A 19,956-nucleotide genomic window follows, 5' to 3' on the forward strand; every position below is an offset into this window, starting at 1 on the left:
CATATTTGAAATGCATCTATTTAGATTTTGAAGGTCACACCACTTTGATAAATGAAATGGTAGAAAGATGAGCCCAAGTTTGCCGCTGTTTTTGCTTGTCTTATAAGGATAAGTTAACGGAGTAGCAGATCACTGATTTACACTGCAATGGCTGTCGGTCACCACTGAAAGTTCAACTTTTCCCAAAATTTACCAAGCATAGTGACTGCAGTATAGGGGGAAGAGTATGCGGGGAGAATAGGTGGGGAAGGGAGGGGAACAAAACTTACTATGAAGAATGTGGAGGATGCCTGTAATAAAAAAATCATGACTGTTATACAGTGTTTGCCCATCTGTTGCATGCAAAATGATTACAAGGGGTTAATTTCAGCAGAGTTAATAGTACACATATAGACAAGCAGACAGTAGCTTCTGATAGCCCCATTTCCTGATACGCAAAGTTTCATTCATTTTGAAGGTTTACCTTTAATCCAACAACAGTTTAAATCTGCACAAAATAAGCCATTGTTTTAAAACCAATGTTTTGCAATCGATTTTAATCTGTTTGCTAAAATGATACATTCTGGTTTTCCTACCTGTGACTGTGGATGAGTGCGTTGAAAGCCAATCCATCAGACCAGCTAGTGGTGAAATTGATAACATTGACCTGCGGGTAATTGCGAGTTGACTGGCGGACCCAGCTCAGTAAGATCTTTTCACTGTTTGTCTGTTGCAACCCAGCCATGATGTTTTTCATTACATCTTTGACCTGCATTAGGAGACAGAATTTCATCAATGGTTGAACTTATGTATTCAAAGCAAATGCTTTTCCTGACCCAAATAAGCACCAATTCTCTTATCCTTTGGCTTAAAGTGATAACAAATGGGGTCCCATAAATAAATGAGTTATAATTGATGCCATTGTATAAAAAGAGCATTGAAGTCTGACTTTGTTAAAGTGACCAGTTTTGACCTGTCTTCTTTGCTGTGTATTCAATATATTCACCACTACGACAACTAAAAGTCCAGTGCATGGGGATTATCCAGGGAGAGAGTTTATTTGAAATGAGTTTTTTCTGAAACATTTTCTTACTTAATAGGATAAGTACAAAGGTAGGTAAATCAATGGGGTGCATGAATGAGAGCTATGTGTGTCCTCTAGGTACAGAACAGTACCTTCTACTGGAATATAAAAGGTATACTTAAGAAATACATACACAAATACAAAGAGACAGAACATGTCAATTTAAGCAGTATTGTACAGGTTTTGTTTTCATGAGTGAGTTTAAGTAGATTAATTATGAATTGCTAATCATGTTCCACTCTGATCAGAGGAACAGATATCCAGGCCTCCCACTGTTATTTCACTGTAATGACAATTCTGAGAGCTTCCCAAAGGGCAACACTAGGTCTGACAGGTTTTCAAGCTAAGAACACTTATGCATTTCCTAGCCACATTCATTACTAGTGACCTTAACAGTAACTTCTATTAAGCAGTGCCCAACATTGGGTTATGCTGTCTTAAAGGAAGGTTTTTGTTTTTAAATCAATGTAGTCTCTATTCTACTATGTTTCCAACAAGTATTAAATATCTTCTAGGATAAAGGACTAAATATCCAGACTGGACATCTATAACTTGTCCAATTATCCACATATTGTTTCATTCTGTACTCTTCATCAAGAAATATCCACTGAAGAGTAATTTTTAGATTTGAAGCATTTAGCATGCATTGTCTCTTCCAACATGAATTTCTGGGGAGTAAAAAGTGTAAGCAACATTCAATAGTTAGCATTTCATAAACACGCTAATTAACTAAACCCTCAAAAGTTCTACAGTAATTCTGTAAAAACATATCAGGTGCTATTTTATAATTCTTCCCCTGACATGCTTCAGTCTGGATTCAATCTGTAAGATATCACATTTTCTTTAACAAACTTAATTAACTTGGAAAAGAAATATCAGTTAAAATTTTTAAAATTTCAACTAAAACCAGAAAATTCTATGTGCTACATCTCTGTAAAATGACTTGTACAATTGATATTACTGGTATGTATTGTTTATGGGAGTTTATGCTGATGCATGTGAATTTAGTAAAGATGAATTAGAGGAAAAAGTACAATTAATGTAGAAGGGCTAAGCACTATTTAGTGGTAGGAAACTTTTGTGATAAGGTTCTAATATTTTTTTTCACTTGGAGAAAGGAACCAATGAATGTGAAGGACAGCAGGAACAAAGAGGTAACAGATAAGGTAACCAAACATATCCAGATTTGTTACTGAAACAGGCAAGCTTTGTTCTTACATGTTTTATGCAATGGAAACATGCAGAGCTTAGAGAAAACATGAATTTCCAAGTGAAGCTACTCATTTTTCCACACCTCTGGAATACATGCTGCCCAAGGAGTGCACATCACATGTGAGAAGGATTTTTTCCCTAATCAGACAGTTTACAGAAAAAAATTGTAACAATTTAGTTAAATTGTTTGATTTAAACCAGTGAAAACTCATGTGGACATCAATTTAAAACATCTTTTACTGCTTAGGTTGTCTTGTAATTTTATAGTAAACTAAATAAATATAAGCTAGGTTTAAATTGATTTAAGAGTGCCCATACACAAAGTTGCACCAGTTTAACTAAATGGGTTTAAACATCACACCTTTAGTTAACTAAGTGCAATTTTGCATTGACAACACAGAGAACATCAAATTCACTCTGCCATAAAAGATGAAACGTTGCAAAAGCAGCCATATGCAAAAAGGTCAATTGGCTATTACTTACAAGTTCAGTCTGATTGCTGCTGAATAAAACAAGATTAACTCCGTAATAAGGTCAAATGTGATCCTAAGGCCTGGTCTACACTAGGGGAGGGGTGGGGGTCGATGTAAGATGCACAACTTCAGCTACGGGAATAGCGTAGCTGAAGTGGAAGTCTCTTATTTCAACTTACCTACCATCCTCACGGCATAGGATCGATAGCCGCGGCTCCGCCGTTGACTCCGCTACTGCCACTCACCCGGGTGGAGTTCCGGAGTCGACAGGAGCGCGTTTGGGGATCGATATATCACGTCTAGATGAGACACGATATATCAATCCCCGATAAACCAATCCAGAGGGTAGTGTAGACATACTCTCAGTTGTAACTTTGAAATTCTTATTTTTGCTTAACAAGATGCTTATATATATTTCAAGGTGTCCTTACACTGATACAACACAACATTCATACTGAATCAGATATGATGTTGGTTTGGGCACCACAGGAAGATGTGAACTCTAGTATCATGGTATGTACATACCTAAAGTGAAATCAGGCTCTGTTGCAGACAGTGGCAAAACTCCCATTGACTTCTATCTGAGTAAGATTTTAAACATTGAATCATTTTAAACCACTCCATTTGGCAGCGTGCTTTTTCCTGATTAAAGTTACTGTGCCAGCAATTAAAGGTACCACTTATATTACCTTTGATAATTCTAAAATAAAGTGAATGGAATGAAGTAGAGCTCATTTGTATACAATATAATCTTGAGATGTCAGTTTAAACTAATCTCTAAAATCCTTGGGCCAGATTCTCTGTGGTTTTACAGCTTGGGCAGTTGATTATACTAGTAGATCTAATGTGAATGGCAACACTCACTCACTCAGCACTGCTGTAAATGGTTACACAAGGTGCAGGGCAAGAGAAAATCAGTCTTGTGCTTTTTAATCTAATTTATACTTGTGCCTGGATCTTGTGAGCTTTAGGTATTGTTTTAGCATGCCACTGTGACAGTCTTCGCCATCATAGTCACTACTTTTAAAAGACTATGATAAATATTGTACAAAGTAGGCTGTATGAAGTATCATTTGAAAACTCATAATCTGCTGAATATTTTTGCCCTGGTAAAATGTGTGTGGCAATATATGTAAAAAGTTATAAGATTCTACCGTATAACATTGCTATAACATGTTCCAAAGTTAGAATGGCAGGACCAAATCTGTTTTTCAGATACCAAGACAGATAACAAAATCAGGTGGGTTATCACTTAACTAAGTGGCCATTCTCTGGCAGAGGAGAGGCATAAAGAAGAAATTTGCATTTCATCATAATGACACCCATAAGAGACAGTTTGCACCATGACTAAGCAAGGATGTTTCTAGCACAAGAAACTGAATTATAAAAAGGGAAGAAAAACACTTGACCACCTTCATCTCGCTCATGACATCATCAGCTCTTAAAGAACTGAACTGGGACAGAGGAAGAGTCCTAGCTGAGAGGCTTTTCAGCCAGTACAGACTGCCGTAAGCTTATGGTGAGAAAAATCCTTTGCTTTTAAGGTCACTTCAACACTTGTCAAGCATTTACCTTTGTTACTTTTGTAACCAAACCTGACTTTTATGTCTCATTACTTTTAGTCTCTTGACATCTTTCCTTTCTGTAGTTAAACTTACAGTATTGTTTTATCTTATCTTTGAACTGAAGTATGTGGGGGACTCCATTTGATATAACAAGGCTGGTGCATTTCATTTTCCTTTGATGAAATGATGGACTTCCCAGCAGTGTGATGGAAAATGCAAGCTCATAGGAAGTCTCAGATGCTCATTTCAGGGGGACAAGCCTGGGACTGAGAATTTTCTGGTGTTGCCCTGTATGTAGTTCATCAACTGTTGGCAGAGCATTCATGCAAAATCACTCTCAACTATTTTACAAGTCAGAGGCAGTGTCTGAATAGGCTAGGAGTTGATGTTCTTACAGAAAAGCAGTGTAAAAGGCACCCCACTTCAGAAATTTGAGAGGACACAGTGTTTAACAGTCCAGATTGTACTCTGGGGAATGTCAGAACTGCATTGTGGGCTGGCACCACAACACTGTGCGATTTGTATATTTCGGAAATTGGTCTCCTTCAGCTCAGAAGATCTGCACCTTTATGAAAAAATTCATGTTGTTTTACCCTTGAATCCATGAGCTAAAAAACAGGAACAAATGCCCTTTCAATTGTGCGTATGTGGATTCCAGCTTTAAAATGCATGTACAATACTATTCCTGGCAAAACGAGCAGGGGCTCTGAATTAATCCAGAAATATATGGAAATTTAACATATTTTATTCACTAGTTTATATTAGCACATACATCTTGCATTTTATTTGATAATCATATTTTATTTGCATTCAGGATTCTACAATCCTATATCTTCCTTAGAATCACACCACCACTTACAGGGATTTTTCATCCTTTTAACATATGGAGGATATATATACACACTATCTTAATTAGCCTGCATAATTTCTTTAATACATCATAGCAATTGAAGATCTAGGTGGCCAAGATAAAAATTTGTTTAAAGGTATCCCAAAAGAAAAATCAAGTCCTTGACATTTGAAATAACTCAGTCTTCAAATCACCCAACTCATTTGAAGCAAAGTGGTTAAGAGTCCCTCCTCTCTGCCTCTTGATTGCTGCGATCAAACTAAATGCAAATAGCAATATTGTTTATATAGCACCATAGTTCTTCATGGGTATATATAGACATAAGACTATAAGGGGGATTTTAAATTAGAAGATTAACATAATGCAAGGGACTACAAACTATGGAGAGAGGAAATTGAGGGAAAACAGCAGAAAATGGGGAAAGAAACCTATTCTCAGGAAAGTGTCATATACAAGGATTCAGGGAAGGTATTTTGGTTCTATGTCATGCTACTCTGTGTGTGTGTTTACTGAGGACATCAGAGGTAAGAATAATGATAAAACACAAAACAAAAAAAGTTTGTTTTTGGAAGGGATTTTCTTTCCTGAGCAAGCTCACAGAAAAAGCTAGACAAAAGGTCAACATCAAGCTCATGTAATTGAAGCCAATATCCTAAATCTAGTATAATCTGGATTTAGGGCTGGACATGTAACTAAAACCACATTAGTGGCACTGATGAATAATCTCCTGCTGTCAGTGGACAGTGGCAGACATCGATTCTCATCTTCCTAGACCTTTCTGTAGCATTTCACACTGTCAACCATAGGACACCTGAGAGAGGCAGCATGGATCTAGGGTAAGGCAGTAAAACTGTTTGAATCTTTCTGGAAGCAGTGATGGGAAATGGCACCTGACATACTAGACCTCCCACTTGTGGAATTCCAATAAGGATCAATTTTCTCTATAGTCCTATTCAACATCATGAGGCAGCTGAAGCTAGTAAAGTTTTTCAGACAAACTAAACACACACACACACGCAGATTTAGGCCACCAAACTGAACAACTGGTTGGTTGCCCCGCTCTACATACAGCCACTATGTGAACTGGTCAGATGACATGGGCTCAAGTTCCAGCAATATGCAAATACAAGTTGGAGAGTCCTAGCTCCCTAACTGAGATTTTCTTCAAAAGCAAACTGCAACATTTCCAGATGTTTAGTTACAAGAACAATCTGCCAGGGGCAAAGTTTTGCCAGGCAACTAAGGCCTGTTTTGTTCTTTATAACTAGTATGTACGTAACACATTATTTTAATATATTTATAACTAGACAGCTAAAGGATCAGGGACATATTTCTCAGTAATATAAATCATTCTGAGACCTAGGGGGAAATCTAATAAATGACAAACGGTTTTCTCTATAGAGTTCTTAATCTGCTTTTCCTGTGTCAGTCCTACAAAGGACATAGGTTGCCCGCACAGTGCCAGGCTCACACCAACTTTATGCAGGTGCATTTGTTTAAAGGGAAAACAGCCCAAATTAAAAGCTAGCTTTACTCAAGGTTTCTTTATCCAGCAGTGCTCTTTTGCTGTACGTTAATGCCTTCCTGTCAATCCTCCTTTAAATTGTCATACATCTGTCCTTTGATAAGAGAAAATAAATGAGAACTAAATTCTCACCTGTTTAGAAGGGAAAGAAGAGAGAAAGTGAAAGAGCCAAACCTATTTGCTGAGAGGTTTTCGTGAAAATGGGAACTCAGCTCAGATCCTACAAACACACACATACTTTGTGTTACACAAGAGTAGTCCTATTGCTTACAGTGGCACTATCGCATATGTAAAGTTAAGTGCATGCACAAGTGTTTGCAGGATTGGAGACTGCTAGTACCTTAAAGCTCAACCCCAATCATCCTCTTTCATTTACCTCTAAAATGCCACAGAAACATGAAAGAGGTACTTTCAAATAAAGCAGCATGACAGTTGTTCAAACCATTCATCATTGATGCAAGAAACCACAGCTTTTGCATAGGATTGCATTTCAATTTACAGATGCTAGTTCATTTTCAGTTCCTACCAGGAAACCAAAGCATGCACAATGAGTTTATCCTAACAGTGAATGTATCCTATGACACTAGTGAAAGAGGATCGAGTGAAAAGGACATGAACCAAACTAATCTCAGAATCAACAGAGAAAAGGAAATGGTGTTTCCAAATCTGAGCAACTCACATATGCAAGAACACATTAAGTGTGTTATTGAACAATTTCCTCCTGGTGTAATGCTACTGAAATCAATGGAATTGTATGAGGAGTAAATCTGAAACCACTACATTAGTTTGCAAACTTCCACTGATCCAAATAGCTTAAATTATGTATGCCAAGAGAAACAGAGCAACATGGAGGGTACAGCGCTTCCCTGCAGAGAAAGGAGAGTTACTGTTTGGAGAAACAAAGAAAATCCCAGGGACCCAGTTCTTCCTTGCAGCTGAGGGGAAAGAATGAGACCCCTGCAGAACCCACCACAAAAACCATAGACTAACAGCATGCATCCTGAGTCCAGCTCCAGACAGCAGTTCAGGGTGGTGGATATTGTTACTATTTCTTATTTCATGATGGGCAGAGTAGCTACATTTGCACTAACCAAGCAGGTACTGAAAGATCAGATGTGTAGCTGAGTATTCATACATACTGTGCCAGGGAATTAATAAATTTGTTTTCTGTACATAAACACACACCATGAGAGGAATGCTGGGAATGGGAGGGCCAGGAAAAAAAATAACTAGCAGTAAAGATTTCCATAACTCAAAACAATGTGAGAAAAAAGACAGTAAATGAGTCTGCAGAAAAAGCACACTCACATCTATCTGTAGTTTATATACATTAAAACATGTATTGCTCATATTTTTGCTAAAAGTTTTCACAGTTACATATGGTCCAGTGTTCATACTCCCATTACCTGTGCATCAGATTCAGTACTCTACATCCTTCAAAGCAATGAGTAATCCCACCAGCTAAACCAAATAAGAGAAGTATGGAAGTGAAGGATAAGAGTGAATCAAAATAACACATCTCCTGCAGAAAACCACTGTTCCCTTTTCTGTGAATTTACGTTTGGGTGAGGATGATAGATGACTGTCCTTTTTTTATGTGTGGGGCTTATCAGCATTTTTTTTCATGTTGCAATGAGCCAATCTTGCTTATCTTTTGCCAGAATGCTAAAATGCCCTAACTGGTTGGTTGGTTGGTTGGTTGTGTGCACACATATGTAATATACTTAGTAGGAATCCCTACCACATTGTCAAAGCAGCACATACACCCTAAACTAATGTCAAGCCCTTCCTGGAATGTAGCTTTAATGGTATCTCAAAAATGGTTAACATCATCCTAAACTTCCTACCTGAGCATATCTGTCTCTGTGGTCTCCTTGCTTGATCTGCTCGATGCTAATTCCCATTCTCTCTGGAAGGGAAGGCCTATCTCCCTTATGCCCAGGGTGGAGCTAAATGGGCTACACCTGCCTCAAGGAGTTATTAAAACTTCAGCTGCTTTCTGCAGGGTTCTAACAACATCTACGACTGGGTGGGTCAATGGTATTAAAAAAAACAACAGCAAATGTATGATGACTTTAGTATTTAACAGAAAAAGAAAAACAAAAAAGTCATTCTTCTTCTGTTATTAAAAAGGTGAACAATTCTTCCACATTAGTTTTGCCTATTGATTTTGCTTTGTAAAAACTGTATTATTTTTGCAGCAACTCACAGTAAAATTAGAAAAGCTGCTATTAATGCTCCATAACCTATTTTATAATCTACTGATTCTTAATGTCCCAGATAATATGCAAACAATTCATTATCAAATTTGCTAATTTAAGAAATGAGGGCTTGGTGAATGGCCTTATTTTGTTTGAAATGCTTATGCTGTTTTATAGGTTGTGGGTGGGTAACAACATGCAAGGATCATGTAACACACATTTTGGAGAGAACCTTCAACAGTATCCCTCACCTGCCAATGGAGAATTATACTCCAGATCAATCCAAGTGTCAGTTTATGATTTCCATCCACTATGTCTGTGCTTCCAATATTCACCAAATCAACCTATTGGAGAAATGCAAAATAAGTACTGTATGAAAAAGTATTTGGGTACTAGTGCATTTTGTGAAAGAAACCATGACAAAAAATGTAATTTATTTTGGATTTTCATAAATATAGGCATTTGAAGTAGTTATCTGATTAATCTTGAACCAGTTTGTTTAAACCACATTTTAAAATATTATAATAGGTTGCAGTGTTTTGTTTTTGTGAGGGTGCATACACTGGCAAAAGTAAACATTCAATGCTTATTTGAGAAATGGAACAATTAAAGCGCTGAGAAAAAGCAAGTAGCAGAGTTAGCCATATGGAGATATAATTATCCAAGTGCTAAAGCTAAGTGAAAATATAAAGTTAAAATACAATAATTAAATACAAATCCACTCTACATGTTAATGCAATATTAAGACTGCACAATTAAAAATCGCAAACAGACACCTCAAGGAAATACACACAATAAGGTTCCCACAGCAACTTCAAAACTGTCACTTTGCACATTTTGTTTTACAATTTACATTTTACCAAAAATAAAAACCCTCTAGTAATATTGCAAAGCATATTCAGCAAGGTAAAAAACAAAAAAAACATATGTACAGCCCGTCCCTTTAACATTTATGTGGGAGATCCTATTTTTTTCTTTCCTGACTTTGCGATTGCAATGTAATGTTTCGTTAACTGTTTTGTGATGTACGAGATACCCATATTGAAGTCATTGAGAGTTTTGCCAGCAGATGATGCATTTTGGAGGACAGGGATGAGGTCAGGGTTTGTTGCCTGGAGCACACCCTACTGCGTTTCCCAAATAGGGCTCTCTGAATTTGGCACTCCAGCACATTACTCTGGGGTAATAGCCTCCCCCTGGGGGTCTTTTCCTTCAAGATGCTGAGTACTCTTTGCGAAGTGTTGAGCATCTTCACCTATCATTTCTTACATTGGGAGACCAGGGTGCTCAGTATAGTAAAAGAGGCAACACCTCGTGAAATCATATCCTGAGTTTGAAACACCTTTCTCAAGTATCTTTTTTAACATGCAAGTCCAACTCCTGTATGGCCAAAACTGTATCTAGAATGAGACTATGGGGTCAACATCATGATTTGCACTCAGCATGTGGACTCATGGAGCCCTGTACCACAAAGCTAACTCCTGAAACTAGTAGAAATAATTTCTGCATGATTGCCAAAAGCAGCCATCACAAGGGCACAGGCTGATTTTGCAGAGTTGCTATACACCTGTATGTGGGTCATTTACACTAGCATCATGCCCAAAGCCAGAATTTTCCCCAAAAATGTAAACTTCTTTTTCTTAACTGAAAAAATCTGAGAACTCAGAATGACTTTTTTTCTTTGAGAATTATTAAACTATTACAGATAGCAGTGTCTGAGTCAGATCAGAATCAGATCAGCAGTCTCTTAGTACACTTTCCACAAGGACATTAGATGCCATTCCCTAGATGACAAATGGGCTTTGAAGTTTGACTTGCCTAGGCTGATATCATTTAGGACATCCCCTACACATTCTGTATCCCTTAAGGATCAATGTAAACAGAATGCCAAATATACACATATTTTGTCACAATGCATCTGGCTGGCCATTGAGACTTGTTATACATAAGCCAGAATAACAGTACCTCAGGGTCTTAGAAGTCAGTCTACCGAGGCTAAAGTGGAATAAGTTGTCTGCCTTCAGAACATTTCCATTTTAGAAACCTGTAGGGCTTCTACCTGGAGATTTGTACATAATCTTACACAGCACTATTCTCTCAATTTAGCATCTAGATTCAGGGGTTGCCTTAAAAGGGCAGTCCTGCAATGCCTGTTTCATTACAAGTATGAGAGGGGTAGCCATGTTAGTCTGGATCTGCAAAAGCAGCAAAGAGTCCTGTGGCACCTTATAGACTAACAGACGTATTGGAGCATGAGCTTTCGTGGGAGAATACCCACTTCATCAGCAGGGCTGGTGCAAGGATGTTTTGCGCCCTAGGCGAAACTTCCACCTTGCGCCCTCCCCGCCCTGCGTCCCCCACCCTGAGGCGCTTCCCCCCCACAGCAGCTCCCCTCCCTCCGCCCTGAGACACCCCCCTTGCAGCAGCTCCCCCCCACCCCAGCTCCCCCCTGTTCCGCGCACGAGCATAAGCACCACACGGCTGCTTCACTTCTCCTGCCTCCTAGGCTTGCGGCGCCTAACCTGATTGATGCCGCAAGCCTGGGAAGTGGGAGAAGTGAAGCGGCTACAGCGTGCTTGGGGAGGACACGGGCAGGGGTGAGCTGGGGCAGGGAGTTCCCCTGCATGCTGCCCCCCAGCTTACTTGCTGCAGGCAGCCCTCCCCGTGCTCCCCTGCCCCAGCTCCCTCTGCCTAAATGCCGGCGGCGACTGGGGCAGCCGAATATCCAGCCGCTGCGGTCACTGAAGAAGAAAATGGCACCCCCCAAATGCCAGTGCCCTAGGCGACTGCCTAGGTCGCCTAAATGATTGCACCAGCCCTGTTCATCAGAGTGGGTATTCACCTATGAAAGCTCATACTCCAATACGTCTGTTAGTCTATAAGGTGCCACAGGACTCTTTGCTGTTTCATTACAGCTTCACAGTTCACTTACCATATGGACTAATCATTACATTGCCACAAGTGGAATTCTCACTTCCCCAGCCATTACTGAGGGGGAGCTGTGGAGAAGGACTGCTCCCCCAAACCAGAGAGAAGGAGCAGGCTTCCCCATTACGTCTCCTTATTATAATCCCTGGGACTATAGAGAAGCAATTTTAAGAGACTCATCAGAAACTCTTGGAATACAGTCCCCTCTGCTTATTTATGCTACCCATTCACCTTTTTCTCTTCTTTTAGGACTCTAAAGTTTAGCACAAATACTTGGAACCGCATGCTCCTTTTAGAGTCTTGGTGCCAAGTATTTGGTGCTGTAATGGGGAACTCCTGGAGCCCAACAGATGCTGCTTTTCAGAGATTTCTGAAGCTTAGCAGTATAAACATCCTACATGTGTGATTATTCAGAGGCTATGGATTCAAAAAACTACAATTGTGGAAGAAAGTTTTTTAGAGAGGGCTTTTAGTTTTATAATCTGACACTGCATAACATACATGATAAAGCCTTAACCTATTAAAAGAGTCAATTTTAACCCAGTTCTGAACAACCTTGACATACTCATAACATTATTTAAAAGAAGCTTGCTGTATGAGCTGTACTTCCTGTATACATTAGAAAGGCACTGTAGCTGTGTGCTGGAATTTAAATGAACAACCCACTAGCACATTTTCCTAATGCCCCAGTAAACAGATGTTTTAAACAATTTTTAAAAGTAATATTATACTGTGTGCATGTAATGAAGAGTTTTTAGCATATTGACAAATATTTGACCATTGAATTTTTTCAGAGTGATATACAATCGTCTGTTGTACATAGCATCCTTTCAGTGATGCAGAATTAGCAACTTTAAAAAAAAATAATTAAAAATGTATGGCCTCTCGTAAAGATCTCTATTACCAATTTAACACTCCTGTTAAATCACTTTGACTTATGCACAAATGCTCAGCTAGGTACACGTTACCTTAGAGTTAGAAAATCAATGAATCCATGTACCAGCTGAACTCAAGCACATTGAAAGACTTACTGTACCTATCAAGAAATCCAATAGAATATGCGGCTCAGAATGCGTGATTACTATTCCATGACAGCTTACTGGGTTTTAAGTGAATGTTATTATTTATTTGAATCTATTCTTGGGGAGACAGGGGATTGTGATGTAATTAGTTGGCCACTAAACATGTCTGATAAAGTTATTGGTCCGTTAGAATGCTTGTAAGAGATAAATACTAAGGGAATATTTGCTCCAACATTATAAGAAGCATATTGGCCTGAAGTGTGAATCTTAACAGAATAGAATGGAATGTGTGGGGTTTTTTTTAACCTGGTTCAAATCTTTAACGTTGTTATCCCATAAATGCCTAAGGAAATATACTAGAAATTGTTTCTCCTAAGAAAAGCCTCAGATTTTTAGACATCACTCCACCGTATTTTGAAAGCAACTGTTTAATAAGTTGAAATGAATCAACTCCTATTTTACTAAGGAAGACTTACGGTAATGAACACTTGTAATATTTACTGTAACACCACATTAACAAAGAATTGCACTGGATCAGATTTCAAATAGAATTTATTACATATTTATTATTCAGCTACTTTAAAACCTGCTGCCAGAAAACATCTGAATTATATTTGGCACAAACAGACAGCGGTGTTGCAGAACCCATAGATAAGTTAATTCACATTAGTACCATTGCTTTGATGTATAGTGGACTTTCAAAACTGTATCCTGTATCCAAGGGTTGAACTATCACTTATAAAACATTAAGCATGATGTCTAATGCATGTTCTGACCTTGTCCCGGTGATTACTTACGTTATTTTTCTGCAAGACCTGTAGTGCTTTGTTGACATTGTTCAGAGCATGAACTCTTGTGGAGCCCTTTTCTTTTGCCTGTAAGCACATTTAAATTAAAAAAAAATGCTGAATATAATGAGACCACTTCTTTAAGTTCATGGATTTGTATTTTACAAACTTATGACTATTTTGGAGACAATACTATAATTATTTCTATATCTATGCAAAGTAGAATTTAAACTATAAAATAAAGACAATTGTTAAACAAATGATCTTAATTTGAGGGCTAAAATAGTTATTGACATTTTTTCAGTGAACATATGATCAAAATGTATATAGGAATCAGATAAATTCAGGTTATTTTTATTATGATTAATCGCCCCTGCCACAGAACAATTTAGGAACATTACCATGACAACCAACAAGATAAGCATCAGCATGTATAATATTTGCAAGTATCTCCTCTCTGGAATTTGACTCATGTTGTCAGCTTGTTTCTCTATATCTATGAGAAAGTTTAAGAGAAAGCTCTCAAGCTCATGAAAAACGAAAAGGAAATGCAAGAAACAAGAATCCGAAGATTTTTGCTGTGTTATTTTAGCACTTACATGTTAGTAAGGTCAGATTTGATTCCCTTTAATATTAATCAGGTTACTTCAAGACATATATTTTAAATGTCAACTCTGTGAAAAAAGTCTGTCTAATTCTATACAATTTATTATAAAACCAATTTCTGTATATCAGAGTTAAACTATTTAACTGAGAGAGCCTAGCTTTCTTTTAGCGTACAAAGAGGATGTCTGTTTACATCCTTAGAGCATGGCCATAATGTTACCATTTGCACCTGCACTATTATGAACCTGTTACTCCCAGGCTCAGCTGCGCTCACCAGTCCAGCTCTAGGATTAATTCTGTTTTAGGAAGGCAGAATCCTTCTCAAATCCTGTCTACAGTAAGAATATTTAAAAAAAAATCCCATCTTTGCTAGCATTTGATTCAGCTACGCTAACATTAGCAACCCATAGTCCTCATGCAGATGGACTACTACCTTCTGCCATTATTTCTGAAAGAGGAAGAAGATTTTTATTTATTTATTAAAAAAGAATTACATTTAAAGAAAAAAGGAACCTCAAACAAATACAAAATATAAGCAAAGATATATATTGGAGGGGGAGAAATATATTATGCTCAAACAAGAAAAAGGGAATAAGTGATGCTGTGTACAAGTTAGAACAAATCTACAAAATATGATTTATCAAAGCTTTTGAGGTTTTCCCATAATTAGCTGCATATATGGCAATCACTGACATATTTCATCATATGTGGCTGATCAGATAGAAGATAGTATAAACTGTAAAAATTAATGTCACAAAATGTTTATAAAATAGGTCCACAAGGTTTTTAAGCAAACATCTCTGGTGAAGTACTAAACAAAAAAATATTAGAGAACAAGGGATCCAAGATGAAAATCACTTTTAGAATACATACTTAACTGTGGCACCTGTCCAATTTAGGTCCCTATCCTCAGAGATGCCGAGAGCCTCTACCAGTGCTTAATTTGTGTCAGTGCTGAGCCCCGGCACCTCTAAGCTTGGCAGTTCATAGCCCTGGCACCTCTAGGCTTGCTGCATCAGTTATGAAAGTAAAAACTTTGCTTGAGCCCCGGCATGTCTTTTGTTACAAATTAAGCACTGGCCTCAACTCCTACTGAAGTCAATAAGTGTTGATGGTGTTCAGCATGAGTCAGGATTAGAGGCTTAATCCTAACAGGTGCTGAGTTCCCTCAACTCTCACTCAAGGCAGGATTAGTTGAGGACGCTCAGCACCTCACAGGAGTGCTCAGCACTTTGTCAGATGTATCCATTGAGAAATACTAGTGTGATTTTAGCCAACTATCAATATCTTACAAGACTGTCATTTGGAAAAGTACAGTAAGGTTTGCAATTACAAAAATGTATACATACAAGTTTTTGGCCAGTAAAACCTTCAAGGAGCTCCAGAAGTCTTCGTCCATCTCGAAAATCATTAAAAAGGTCTTCAATATAGTGCCTCCCAAACTGAAATAAATATAACAATGGCATGTTGTTAGCTAAACCAGCAAAGGATAGAAATGGTAATATTTCACAATATCACTCTTATTAAAATGTGAGGTTAGAACCAGGGGCGCTCCAGGCACCAGTACTCCAAGTGCATGCCTGGGGCAGCAAGCCACGGGGGCGACCTGCTAGTTGCCGTGAGGGCAGCAGTCAGGCTGCCTTTGGCGGCAAGCCTGTGGGAGGTCCGCTGGTCCTGCAGCTTCAGCGGCAATTCGGCAGTGGGTACACCGAAGGCACGGGACCGGAGGACCTCTCGCAGGCATGCCGTCAAAAGCCGACTGACTGCCATGCTTGGGGTGGCAACATACATAGAGCCGCCCCTGGTTAGAACCATAGAGTTGTGAGCACTTGTACATTTTAAAAATGCAGAATATGTCAAAACATTGCTCTACTAAATATAGCAGTTGTCCTACAAGATGAAACAGGAGAATAGCTTGCATATAAATTGATACAAATAAGAGTCTTCTCACAAATGTCCTTGTTGAACAGGCAGTGTCTAGTAGCTGAGACCCTAATTTCAAAGTAACTTAAAATGATTTTCACTTGGTCAGGAATGCACACCGCACATTAATTCTCTTAATTACAAGATAGTCATTATCTATCTGAAACTTATAAAAAGCCAAATATTTCTGTGCTCCCACTATTAATTTATACTGTTATAGCAGAAGTCTACACTTAGTTATTGACAACATCCATAAAGCTGGGAGACAAACTAGGCTTGCTGATTAAGTAGCAGGGAAAAAAAAACAGGAAAATTAATTAATATTTGCCAAATGATAAAGGAGAGAAATATTAATTTTAAACTTCAGGGAGGATCTTTTACACAAAGATGAGAAACAAAACCCCCAAATGATCAGAAAACTGTTAAGTGTCACTTCCAAGTCTTATGCTCAAACTGTAGATGAGCTGAACACCTGCAGCGGTCATCAGAATCCATGTTAATTGAAACATTCAAAACCTTAAAGGATCAGGCATCATGGTTAATATTTGGACACATATTGAATCATACTAGATATCAGGAAGTGGTGGGAAGTAAGATTTCCTCCCTTGCTTTTCACTGGCAGAAGAGGATGAAAAAAGGTAGTTTTTATCTTTTCTAAAATCAAGTCAGGTTTTTAAGTTAATGCTTATGTCACTGACTAATGAATAAAGTAGGAAGAAACAGCAAGGTGATTTTTATAAAGCTTAGTTGATGTATGGTTTTACCTTCACATTTATTTGATAACTGATATTTTGTATTAGAGCTGTGACTTTGTATTAGAGCTGGCCGAGAACCAGAACAAAAACTAATGACTGTTTTGTGGATGCTAAGATTCTGGGTTGATTTATCTGTCTCTGAGCACAATATATTTGCTCATTTGTGAAGTTTCAGATATGGATTTGTCATGAAATATCTGTATTTTGATTCACTGAAGATTAAGCCACGCCCTGGATATAACTGGACCTTTTATCACAGATCTGTGTGGGTGTGAGAGGCAATGAATCAGTCACTCACTAAGGAAGCTTAATGGTTTTTTTTTCTGTTCAGAGTTACTCACTCAGTCACTTCAGTGCTCAGTGCAGCTCACTCGAACCAAATCTGAAGCTTCAATATAAGCCGCTAATAACCCATACATTGCAATTTGATTGCTTGTGAAATGTGTCAGATGATACTGAATAGATTCACAACCCCTTCTAATCTTAGTTAAATTTTCTATTTAACAAATAATATTCAATCTGCTCCATTTCTTACAGTGTGTTTAGTATGATGGACAGCTCCGACAGAGTGTTTTACAGTGGTAACACAGGAGCATGATTTAGGACATCAGACAATCACCTGCAGAGGCCAATAAAAAGTTCTATACCAAAGTGCCCCGATGAGGACATGCACCACTGACACAATAAGCATAGTGTGCACATGCATAAGCAATGTGTAACCCTTCTGCTAGGTGAAGCCACCAGCAACCAGGCCTGGATACAATATCTAGCAGTTCCTTTTCAACAATACAACACAGAACCAGCTCGAGCCCCCGCCCAGTAACCTTGGGAAAATTACACCACCTCTGGAGAACTCTCAGAGGCAATATTTTCCCACTCATAAGCACAGAGTCTGAATGTAGAGAAGAAACTTTTAATGAAAAGAGGGAAGTCACCCAACATTAATTAAGGGAAATGTCACAAGCTGGATTCATAAACATAGAACTGTGAGCAGGACACCCACCATGCACAGTTCATGGGGCAGTGCCTTCCATCTCATGTTCTTGGGTTCTACAACCAAAAGTTCCTTTTCTGTGCCCCTCTCTGCTCCCTCACCATATCCCACTCACAATGGTTGTCCTTGGTCAGTGAGGACCCAGGGTGCAACTGTGTGAGTTCAGAGGTGCAACTGTGTGAGTTCACTGCATACCCGCAGAAGAAGGCACTTTGTTAGCACTTGCTCTGGCTGGCTGCCCTGCCAGCTGTAGTTCCTTGCCAACTGGCCCTCCTGCAACCACGGTTCCTCTCTGCTGGCCCCCTTGCCAATCACTCATTGCCCTGCCATCTGCCCGTTCGCCAGCTGACTGTCAGGCACCTTCTCATGCCACCTAGTTCTTTGCTGTGACCTCTACACATCAGTCACTTAGTAATTTTCTGCTCTTTGCAGGCTGGGGTAGAAACACTGTCCCATCTCAAGTAATTTCAGCTCTCATTTGAACACTTTAACATAATGAAGAGGCTCCTAATAAAGCTTATTTAGCTCTCAGAACAGTGGGGAGGAACAGGGGACTCTGAAGCTATGTCTACACTATGCAGCTTTTAGTAACACGGCTGTGCAGCTCCAGCCATGCCGGTAAAAGGCATGCAGTGTAGCCACTGTTTGTCAGCAGGAGAGAGCACTCCTGCTGACAGAAAACTTCCACTCCCAATGATTAGCATTAGCATTGTTGGCAGGACAGCATTCCTGCAGACAAAGCACTGTTTACACCAATACTTCTCAGAGACAACAATTTTGATTTCTCTGTGTGTGTATGTGCACGTGTGTGCGTGTGTGTTTAGCACCTCTGAACAACACAAGTTTTGTCTTTCACAAACAGTCTGCCAGTGTAGACAAAACCTGAGAGAGAGAGAGAGAGAGAGAGAGAGAGAGAGAGAGAGAGAGAGAGAGAGAGAGTCCACACCTCCTGGCTCGGACACCTGTCCCCACCCTTCTCACTTTCATGGCGCTCTAGCATTCGCAACCCTGGCTTATCGAGGTCCTTTCAGATGACGGTGACCCCCTCATTTGGGATAGGTTATGCACAGTTCTGCTCCCCTTTATTCATACAATAATGACAACAACATTGGCAACAGCATTTCACTACTCCTGCATTCAGTACTGAAGTGATTTGTAGCCCAACACTAGTCAAAGTTGATTACTTTGAGAAACACTGCTCTATCTGATTGGTATCTAAGCAAAGTAGGTGTGTTCATGCAAATACAGTTTATTCCTGAAGTCTCTCCCACTCCCAGCTAGCTGTCAAGGGAAAATTTATTCAGACCCTGTTTAAAAATGTAATAACTGTGATGGCCATATACCAACGTAACTTAGGTTGACATAATTTTGTAGCCAGACTTGCCTTAGTGATCACATTAGGCTTTAAGTGATTTCCTGAATCAAGGCCTAAAACTGAATGGTCACTGTAACAAAAAATGTATGTAATCATCATTTATGAAAAGTGGATTTGATATTTAAAATGATGGCATAGATACAATGCATGCTTTTTTTTCCCTCCTGGCTTAATCTTGTAGGATAAAAGTCACCCTTGTGCAGAGAGCCAGCAGAAGACACAAGTATATCTCAAATCTCACTTAAGCATTATTTGGAGGGACTAAGTGATGCACAGACCTCATGCAAGCCCTCTACATAAAGCATGAATCTCATCCATAAAGACTTTGAATGCAGCATTTTGAGAAAAAGAGCATGACAACATCTTGGTAAGGGAATATAATGATTATTATACTCATATTGCTTTGTAACCAAAACAGCAAAAGTAAAAGTAACAAATAAATGTGTCTACCTTTCCCTCTTTCTATGACACATTAATTTTAACCAAAACCTTTAGTACAAGTTAATCTGAGACAGTCAACAAATTCTACTTGACAAAATAATGTGGGCTTTTTTGTAAAGCTTTCAAAAAGGAAACAAAAACACAGCATGGCAGTGTCTCCAGCAGGACCTTTTAATTACAAATATGTTATAAGTAAATCTTTTTTAAAAATGCCATTGATTTTTAAAGGGCTAGG

General features: G+C 38.8%; 1 protein-coding gene across 9 annotated transcripts in view; it reads right to left on the minus strand.

The window, feature by feature from the left end:
- Nucleotides 1-19,956, minus strand: part of DMD (dystrophin) — a 1,715,077-nt gene that overhangs the window by 1,520,851 nt on the left and 174,270 nt on the right. For 7 of the 9 annotated variants that reach the window (XM_030575489.1, XM_030575496.1, XM_030575480.1 and 4 more), the window contains exons 1-2: nt 9,141-9,220; nt 576-748 (exon numbers count right to left, since the gene is read on the minus strand). In XM_030575489.1, coding sequence (XP_030431349.1) covers nt 576-736 — 161 coding nt within the window. In that variant the 5' untranslated portion in view covers nt 737-748; nt 9,141-9,220. Of the gene's footprint in view, nt 1-575; nt 749-9,140; nt 9,234-13,636; nt 13,715-15,582; nt 15,676-19,956 lie in introns of those variants that run through there. The other 2 variants (XM_030575515.1, XM_030575505.1) reach the window with 1 other exon arrangement.

The sequence above is a fragment of the Gopherus evgoodei genome, chromosome 1 (assembly GCF_007399415.2).
Source record: "Gopherus evgoodei ecotype Sinaloan lineage chromosome 1, rGopEvg1_v1.p, whole genome shotgun sequence".
Lineage (NCBI taxonomy): Eukaryota > Metazoa > Chordata > Testudines > Testudinidae > Gopherus > Gopherus evgoodei.